At 59.4% G+C, this 9,167-nt stretch overlaps 1 protein-coding gene across 1 annotated transcript in view; it reads left to right on the forward strand.

The window, feature by feature from the left end:
- The first annotated feature begins 3,777 nt into the window (after positions 1-3,777).
- The window catches only part of ANXA6 (annexin A6), an 11,640-nt gene continuing 6,250 nt past the window's right edge, over positions 3,778-9,167 (forward strand). Inside the window, exons 1-15 of the mRNA XM_009696221.1 lie at positions 3,778-3,853; positions 4,154-4,248; positions 4,607-4,720; positions 4,806-4,896; positions 5,007-5,086; positions 5,163-5,219; positions 5,401-5,494; positions 5,578-5,673; positions 5,923-5,981; positions 6,260-6,382; positions 6,606-6,664; positions 7,112-7,190; positions 8,087-8,168; positions 8,421-8,515; positions 8,949-9,062. Of these exons, the coding sequence (XP_009694523.1) occupies positions 3,841-3,853; positions 4,154-4,248; positions 4,607-4,720; positions 4,806-4,896; positions 5,007-5,086; positions 5,163-5,219; positions 5,401-5,494; positions 5,578-5,673; positions 5,923-5,981; positions 6,260-6,382; positions 6,606-6,664; positions 7,112-7,190; positions 8,087-8,168; positions 8,421-8,515; positions 8,949-9,062 (1,251 nt within the window). The 5' untranslated portion in view covers positions 3,778-3,840. The remainder of the gene's footprint in view (positions 3,854-4,153; positions 4,249-4,606; positions 4,721-4,805; positions 4,897-5,006; positions 5,087-5,162; positions 5,220-5,400; positions 5,495-5,577; positions 5,674-5,922; positions 5,982-6,259; positions 6,383-6,605; positions 6,665-7,111; positions 7,191-8,086; positions 8,169-8,420; positions 8,516-8,948; positions 9,063-9,167) is intronic.

Raw genomic sequence — 9,167 nt, forward strand, 5'->3', positions numbered from 1 at the left:
ATAAATGGGGTGCTGGTGTTAGAAAACAACCTCCTGTTACCCTGGAAACCCAGCTTCATTTCTTGGGCTCCGCTGGGTGCGTGGGACTGATGGTGGCCTTGATTCGGTACACAGAAACTCAGATAAAAGCTGGTGAGATCTCGTGGGGGCTGCCCAGCCCCAGCACCATGCGGCAATGGGTATCCCAAGCAGCCACTGAAGCTGGGGTGGCCCCAGGGCTTGGGGGGCTGCAGGCGGAGCAGAGGGAGAATTGCAGGGTGCAGCGAGGAGTGTCAGCCCTGCAGAGGATTTTCCACCTATTCAGCACTTTCTTCCCCTCCCGGTTTCTCTCGGCATGGGCAGGAAGCTGTGTGGGGGCATATCTCCGCTGCCATCGGCCCATGGGATCCCCAGCTCAGTGCCAGATACCAAAGAATCTCAGCTCTGGTGACCGCAGAGCAGCCAGCAAAGCCCCTCTGCCTGAGCCTCCCCAGCAGCACCCAGCCATTGCCCTCCCACGGGTATCGCACCCACAGCGATGGCTGGCAGCAGCACCCAAGGGAGGGGGCAAAGGCTCCCTAACTGACACAGCTTGCAGAGAAGGGCCTTTGGCTCACATCGGCTTTTCTGTTCCCTCCCGCAGCTCCTCCTTGCCCTCACTCCAGTGATTTCCAGCTTGGGAAGCCATGGCACCCAAAGGAAAGGTAAGGATGACCCATACATGGCGGGGATGGGTACCAGGGGTGCTACAGGGCAGACTGCAGAGCCAGGGCAGCATCTCCATCATGCAGCAAGGATGGTGGTGACGTGCACGGGGCGTGATGCTGCCCAGATCCTGTTTATATTCCTGCCTCTCCAGCCAGTGCTGTCTGGATGTGATGCAGATGGGGGAAGTGCTGGAATGGGGAGCAGGGACAGTGAGGAGCAAAAATCCTTTTGGGACCACAATGAGATGAGAGAGAGAAGTGGGGCTGTGGGAAGGGGAGAAGAGACGTTGCACTGGGGATTTGGGCTTTCGCCGGAGAGAAATCCCGCCTGAGCCTGCTGCAAGGCGTGCAGCCCCGCTTTGGCCTCTCCCCCCGAGCCTGGATTTCTCCTCACTGTGATCCAGGGCTGGTGCGATGTGGCAGCTGGGTGAGCAGGTGCTCCCTCGCAGGCAGGAAAACATCTCAGCGTGGGTGGAAAACCCTGCCTCGGTGGGCAGCTGTGGCTGGTGGGGTACAGCCTGCCTGCAGTCTGCTAGGCAGGGGAGGAGTCCGAATCCAGAGCCTTCCCTCTCCACTGCTTCTGCCCAGACTCTGCTTTCCATTCCCTCAAGAAATCAAGTAATCATTGCCTCAAGCCCAATTACCCACAGCTTCCTGTCCAGCTGAGGGGGTGGTTGCCTCTGGGTGGGGAAACTGAGGCACAACATGGGTGAGCATCACCCCTGCGGTGGTCCAGGACCCCAAGCAGCCATGCAGTGGGAGAGAGTGAAGCCACGCTAGGAATTTTGCTTCCACCATTCCGACCTTAGCCTGGATTATTTTTAGCTGGGAGGTCCTGGGCAGGCTGGGATGACTCAGAGGCTGGAGGAGGGGAGGCGGGAGGCCCCCAGCAGCTGAAAAGGGGAATGGAAAGAGGGATGGGGATGTGAGGAGGGCACAGCAAGCAGGATGCTTTTTCCCTCCCAGGTGATGTTTCTGTACAAGCCCCTGGGCAAGGAGTGTGGGGCGATGCATAGTGCTGAGCTCCTGCCTCAGTTTCCCTTGCCCCTGCCGTGGTAGCACTGCAGCAAGGCAGGCAGCTCATGCTTCGATGGCTCAGCAGGCAGGAAAACAGCCCTGCTCCTCTTCTCCATTTAATCAGGGCCAGCATCTTGTCTCCCCATCACCACCCGTGCAACCCCAGCACCCTCCGGCTACCCTTGTCCCCTCCTGCTGCCTCTGGGCACCTCCTTTGCCTTGAGATTTCTTATTTACATCTCTGCAAGGCATGTGTGTGGGCAGCAGCGTGCATGGAGCCAGGCGGCTCTGGGAGCTGCCGGGAAGCAGGGCTAAATCCAGCTATCGCAATGAATCAGCTGCAATATGATCTTTCCCTGTGCCTGCCCAGCTCTCTCGAAGGGCAGCGTCTCCTCTTCCCCGACTTGGTCCCTGCCATGTGGGACACCAGTGTCAGGAGCTCTTCCCAAGAGGGCCTGTGGGATGTGCCCAGCCAGGACTGGTTTCTTTCTGCAAAATGGGAGTACAGAGGCTGGTTTCTTTCTGAAGGTGATGAGTGAGATGTACAGCAGAGCTGTTGTGCCATTGTGCCATAGCGTTGGGATGGGGCCCAGGGGAGCGGTGGGTATGGGGCTGCCCCGGGTTTGTCCCCTGGGGCTCATTCCTGGAGGCACTCGCTGGGTCAGGGACACTGGTGCTGCTGGAGGGCTGGTGCTGCCTGTCTGATGCCCATCTTCTCTGGGGACACGGTGGCTTTAGATGCCCATGCAGACAACAGCCCATGGCCTTTGTACAGCTCCCAGGGATCTTAAACAAGCCCTGCAGCAGATCCTGAGCGAGTGATCCCAGGGAGGTGTACATACCCGGTTGGCACATGGTACAGGCAGAGCCAAGGGAGGATGTTCAGAGTTTCCCAAGGTGCTGACGCAGCCGAGAGCCCGAGCTCAGCCTGACTCCCAGCCCTCCTGCTCCCCAATGAGACAACGAAGGAAATGCTGCCCTTCAGCTCTTCCCACTCTGTACGTTCGGCAGGGATGTGTCCCAGTTCCTTACGCGGTGTTGGGCTGGTTTCGCATCTGCTTCCACCCAGGGTTTGTGCTGATCTCGTTCTGAGCCTGGTGCCAGGATCCCCAGGAGTGAATTCCCCTGGGGAAAAGCTGACCTGGGAAGGGGAAGCCTGATCCCTGCTTTTTCCTGAGGTTGCTGTTTGGGGGTGTCACTCCTGGGGTCCGTATTGTGCAGCCTGGAGGTGCAGAGGGGCAGGCAGAAGTGGATCATGCCAACCCCGAGGATTTCTCAGGCTCCTAGGAAAGTCTTTCCCTGTATCCAGGATCTCTGCTCTGACCCCTCAGACCAGCTTGGGCCCTGTGGGAGTGCACGCTGGGGCAGGACAAGCTGTTGGCAGCTCTGGTGCTTCTCAGTGCTTTCCACTTAGCAGCCCATGATGATTTTATGCCTGTAAATGTGTCTCCTCACTTGGAGGCCATGCAGAGCTTGGGCATTCTCAGCATCTGGAGGGTTTCCCTGCTCATAACAGGCGGCGGAAAATGACTTGACTTCATTGTTCTAAATCCATCCCCAGTAACTCTCTTCAGCCCAGCTGTGTTGCAGGGGGATCACCGTGGTCCTTGGGTGCCTTCCCCTACATTCAGGGTGTCCAACCTTCCCGCAGGGCCTCCCCTTTTCCTGCCAACTCCCCCCAAGATGGTGCTGGGAACTGAAAGAGCTGAAGGAACCTGCCTTCAAACCCCCTGGCTCTTGCTGGTGCAGCAGGGAGGATTGTATCCAGCTTAAACACAGGGCACAAGCAGCAAATAGAGAGCGATACCAGTGAGATACAAGAGGGAAGGCCGTGTATGTACTCCAGTGACCTGGCACACAACCAATTTACACAGCAGGGAGAGCAAACAGGAAAGCAAACAACTGAGGAGAACAAGTGTTTATGTTTGAGGCTGAGCTTTGCCTTCAGGCATCTCAAGTGGGAGCGGATCTCACCCCAATCCTGCTCAGCTTCAACTTCTCCTTCCCCTCCATCCCACCGGGGGCTGCTCCTTCCCCTTTCACCTTCTCACCTCCTTTCCTCTAGGTCTACAGGGGATCAGTGAAGGATTTCCCAGGCTTTGACGCCAGCCAGGATGCAGAGGCCTTGTACAATGCCATGAAGGGATTTGGTATGGATGCTCCTCCAGACTGTCACCCTGGGGCCACCCTGATGTCCCCTATTCCTTCGGTTGACCCTTGCATGGCTGGGCATCCTGCATCACCTCCCCTCTCAACTGCCCATCTGCTTTAGCAGCGTGCCAGGACCTCTCCTGGTTCCTTTTTCCTCCGTGGAGCCAGCTCAGCTCTGCTTCTCCTCCTGGCCCCGAGTTGGAAGCAGCATGGGGCATGGCAGGATGTCTATGATGAGCCCAGCCATAGTGGGGAGACCCAGCCGTGGGGCTAAATGTGACTCCTGGCTCTCCCCACAGGCAGCGACAAGGATGCCATCCTTGACCTCATCACATCCAGAAGCAACAAGCAGCGAGTGGAGATCTGCCAAGCCTACAAGTCCCTCTACGGGAAGGTAATGGCAGAAACGCTCCCTGGTCCGTGTCCCCACTGCAGGCATCAGTGGCCGTGGCTGCCACCAACCAGCCCACACAGGGATCCAACGCTCCCTGGACTCACTCAGAGATGCTGTGGAGCAAAGGGTCCCCCAGCCCCTTTCTCCCCCTCCACCAGGACCTCATCGCAGACCTCAAGTACGAGCTGACAGGGAAGTTTGAGCGGCTGATCGTGAGTTTGATGCGGCCCCCAGCTTACTGCGATGCCAAGGAGATCAAAGATGCTATCGCCCCACACAGGGATCCAACGCTCCCTGGACTCACTCAGAGATGCTGTGGAGCAAAGGGTCCCCCAGCCCCTTTCTCCCCCTCCACCAGGACCTCATCGCAGACCTCAAGTACGAGCTGACAGGGAAGTTTGAGCGGCTGATCGTGAGTTTGATGCGGCCCCCAGCTTACTGCGATGCCAAGGAGATCAAAGATGCTATCGCGGTAAGGGGTGGGCAGCCCCCCTGGGCCCCCTTTGAAGACACCCCGGCTGGCCTCACTGCTCATGGGACTGCATCTCTGCCCACAGGGCATCGGCACAGATGAGAAGTGCCTCATCGAGATCCTTGCCTCCCGCACCAACCAGGAGATCCATGATTTGGTGGCCGCCTACAAAGATGGTGAGGGCTGGGGAAGGGCAGGGGCTGTCCTGTGTCCCCTTGGGCCAGGACAAGGGGCAGAGGTGAGGGGATTCAGCTCTTCACACCCTGACCTCTCCCTCTTCCACCAGCCTACGAAAGAGACCTGGAGGCTGACATCGTTGGAGATACATCAGGCCACTTCAAGAAGATGCTCGTCGTTCTGCTTCAGGTATGTCCATCTGTCCAGCATCTGTAGATGGTGGGTGCCTGCACCCAGCAGGGCTGAGCCCATCTCTGTCCCACAGGGCACCAGGGAGGAGGACGACGTGGTGAGCGAGGACCTGGTAGAGCAGGATGCCAAGGTGAGGCTTGGCAGGTCACTGGGATGGGTGGCATCTGGGCAGAGATGGGGCTGGTGGCACTGGGACTATCTGGACTTAAGCCTGCAAAAGGCGGATGGGAGCCAAGGACACCCATGCTTGGGCAGAGCCCAATGTGAGCAGCACCCTGACTCAGGCTCTGCTGCCTTCCCCATCCCACAAGGACCTGCTGGAAGCTGGTGAGCTGAAATGGGGCACGGACGAGGCCCAGTTCATCTACATCCTTGGCCGGCGAAGCAAGCAGCACCTCCGCCTGGGTGAGCATCTCCTGCAAGCTCAGGTTTGGGCTTGAAGGTATCTTGGCAGCTTCTCTGGGCATCGTCTCACTCTTGTCCTGCAGTCTTTGATGAGTACCTGAAGCTTTCTGGGAAGCCGATCGAGAGGAGCATCCGGGGAGAGCTCTCTGGTGACTTCGAGAAGCTGATGCTGGCTGTGGGTAAGTCAGCCCCTGTGCAAGGAGTGCTGCAAAAACATGCTGCTGGCCTTGCCAGGGTGGGAGGTCTTGGCACAAGAGCCAGCAAGGTTGGGGTTGCAGCTGTACCCGTTTTCAGGGAGCTGAGGGAAGCTCCTTCAAGGCGGGTGGGGATGGTGAATGTGGTGCTCAAGAGGCATGAGTGCTCAGAGGCTGGGGACACTGGTGAAGCCGGGTGCCAGCATCCCTCACCGCACCTCAATTTCCCTGCAGTGAAGTGTGTCAGAAGCACGGCAGAGTATTTTGCTGAAAGGCTCTACAAGGCCATGAAGGTGAGTGGATCACCCTTCTCCAGGGGGTCCCCCGCAGCATTGCAGGGAGCCAGCCAGAGGAGGGGTCTCCTTCCCCACGGGGTGCTGCTGAAGGGGAGGGTGACGCAGGTCCATGAACACAGGACCTATGTGACCTAAGGTCTCTGCTCTTCCCTCCAAAGGGCTTCTTCCTTCAGACCTTGGGCTGGGTAGAAATCTGATAGAGGGTCTCAAATGTGATGGGCTGAGCAGGGTTGCTTGGCCATCACAGGCTTGATGTGGGGACTCCTCCATTGCAGGGGTTTGGCACGAGAGACAACACGCTGATCCGCATCATGGTGTCCCGCAGTGAGATCGACATGCTGGACATCCGGGAGGTGTTCAGGACCAAGTATGAGAAATCTCTCTACAACATGATAAAGGTCAGTGCTGGGCAGCCCTGGTCACCCTCTGAGCCACTGCTAGTGCTGCATCTCTCATGATGCCAGGGCCCACAGGAGGGCTGACTCCGCTCCCCAGCCACCCTGTGCCAGGTGTCCATCCCTGAGGACAAGGCTCAGGGAGATCCCTCTCTGTGTGCCCATCCCATGGTACTACCTTGACCTTCCCTGCCGCATGGTTCTCCATCTCCGTCTGTCTTTCCAGGAGGACACCTCTGGGGAGTACAAGAAGGCCCTGCTGAAGCTGTGTGGAGGGGACGATGAGTAAGACCACCTGTCACCCCCTGTTTGTCCCTCTTCATCCCCTTGGTGCTGGGTACAAACCTCTGGGTCAGAGCCTGGTGGAGCACCTGGACCAGCAGCACCTGCAGTGACAGCAGTTTGGTATGGGGGGCCCTGCGGCCCCTCTTCATGGCCAGCCGTGATGCCACGGTCCCTTCTTGGCACATGCCAGCCCCGCAGGGAGACAAACACCTGGAGGGAGGATGCTGTGGTGGGGGCAATTGGGATTTACCACCCACTTCCCCCCCAACTCCCACCCAGCCCCGCAGCAAGCACCCAGCTCCTGCCTGCCTGCCCCTGTGCCCAGCACCCACCGGGTACAAAACACCCATCATGGAGGGGCAGGATGGGGCACGGGGCCGGGAGGCTGCTGGCAGGGTGCAGGGCCCCCATGGCTCACTGTCCCCTGTCCTTGCCCTCCCATTGCAGTGCTGCAGGTGAGTTCTTCCCCGAGGCGGCGCAGGTGGCCTATCGGATGTGGGAGCTTAGTGCGGTGGCCAAAGTAGAGGTCAGCACCCCTCAGCCCCCCCTGTACCCCCTCTTCTGCTCTCTGCCAGCTTGGGACCCCTGGCTGCTCCTCTCTGCTGCAGGGCACGGCCAGCCCCACACCTCCGCTCTGCCTCTTGCTCCACGGCTTCTCTCGATGCCCTTCTCCAGTTTTGGGGCACAAGGTTGGCGGGACGTAACCCCAGCAGGGCTGGCCGTCCCCCGCAGGCTCCACTAACCCCCTCCTCTCTCTGAGGCCTCCCTTCCTCGGGGCAGCAGGCCCTGCATGTCTGTGAAATACATCACGGGTAGCTCCAGTTATGGTGCCCACCAGAGACCTCCTGCTCCCCAGGGCAGCCCACCCTGATGCCAGAGCTGGCAGGGCCATGGCTGTGCCATGGGGAGCCAACACCCTGCATGCAGCTGGAGGCACCCACAAAAGGGTGCTTTGGGATGTGCAAAAAAGTCACCGAGCGCTACGTGCATGGGGAGGGTGGAGATATGCTGGGAGCTGTAAGGACGCAGGAGGGTAGAATTACAGGGCAGGAGCTGGCACCCTTTCAGCGACTCCTCTTCTGGCTCTCAGCTGATGCGGACAGCCCCAGCCGAGGTAGCCCAGCACTAGGGGAGGCGGGTATAACACCGAGCAGGACACCAAGACTCCAGGGACTGTCTGTTGCCGTCTTCTTCCCGCTCTCTGCTGGCCTGGCTATGGTTTGCCCCTTGATGGAAAGGGGGTGACAGTGGCGGGGACATCCTCACTGAGCCCCAGGTGCTTGCACTAACACACGACCTGCTTTGGCCTCGGCTTGCCGGGTGGCACCTTCCCTCCCTCTCTCCATCTGTCTGTCTCTCTCCATCCACCGCTCCATCCCACCCAGCTCAGGGATGAACCCAAACCCCTCTGTGCATCCACAGCTGCGAGGAACCGTGCAGCCCACGGGAAGCTTCAATGACGACGGGGACGCACAGGTGCTGAGGAAGGCGATGAAGGGCCTGGGTAAGCAGAGGCCACGTGCCCAGCCCCTTCCTGCTGCTCCTCAACAGCTCCTGGGGCAGAAAACCCACCCTGGTCCATGCAGGGCTGTGTGAAAGCCCCGGGGGGTTACAGAGATGGTTTTGGAGCTGTGGGAGCTCTCCCTTCCCCACCTCCCCAGTTTGGAGGGGTGGCGATGTGCCCGTGGTCAGGGGTGCCACGGTGTGGCTCTGCTGGCCCCCTCAGCTCTCCCCAACATCACTGTTGTCGTTGCAGGCACGGATGAAGGAGCCATCATCGAGGTGGTGACACAGAGGAGCAATGCCCAGAGGCAGCAGATCCTAAAGGCTTACAAGGCTCACTATGGCAGGGTACTGCCAGCCCCCGGCTCCCACCCTGCTCTGCCCACATCCTGCCCCCTCCCATGTGGAGATCTGCCCCTCACTGAAAGAAATCCTGCCCAGGGAGCCGTGGGCAGCCAAGGCACCCCAGTTTGCCCCGGCATGTCTCCCCCGAGGAAGACCAAGTTGTTAAAGCAGCCTCCTGCTCTGGGTGCACCACCAGCCCGAGGGGAGGGTGTCCCTTCCCCTTCGCTTGCCCCCTCCTCGGTCCCACACAGAATACTCCAGAGCCAGGATCCCCCCAGACCAACCCCCCAAAATGTGACGGTTAAACCACCCCAAGGGTCTTCCCAGATGTTTCCCACCTCCACACTCTCTTCCCCTGTTTTCCCCCCCGGTGTTGTCTCGGCTGGTCTGTCCCTGTGGAAGGAGCCCGGGACTGAACCCGCAAACGCTTTTGCAGGACCTGATGGCAGACCTGAAATCTGAGCTGTCGGGCAGCTTGGCCAAGCTGATTCTCGGGCTCATGCTGACGCCGGCGCAGTATGATGCCAAGCAGCTGAGGAAGGCTGTGGAGGTAACTGCCGCACTGGTGGTATCAGCTTCAGCACTTGAGGACAAGGTGGTTTTGGCTGGGGTTGTACCTACACTGCCAGTGGCCTGGGGCTGTGAGTGCATCCCA

The sequence above is a fragment of the Cariama cristata genome, unplaced genomic scaffold (genome assembly GCF_000690535.1).
Source record: "Cariama cristata isolate BGI_N322 unplaced genomic scaffold, ASM69053v1 scaffold29452, whole genome shotgun sequence".
Taxonomy (NCBI): Eukaryota; Metazoa; Chordata; class Aves; order Cariamiformes; family Cariamidae; genus Cariama; species Cariama cristata.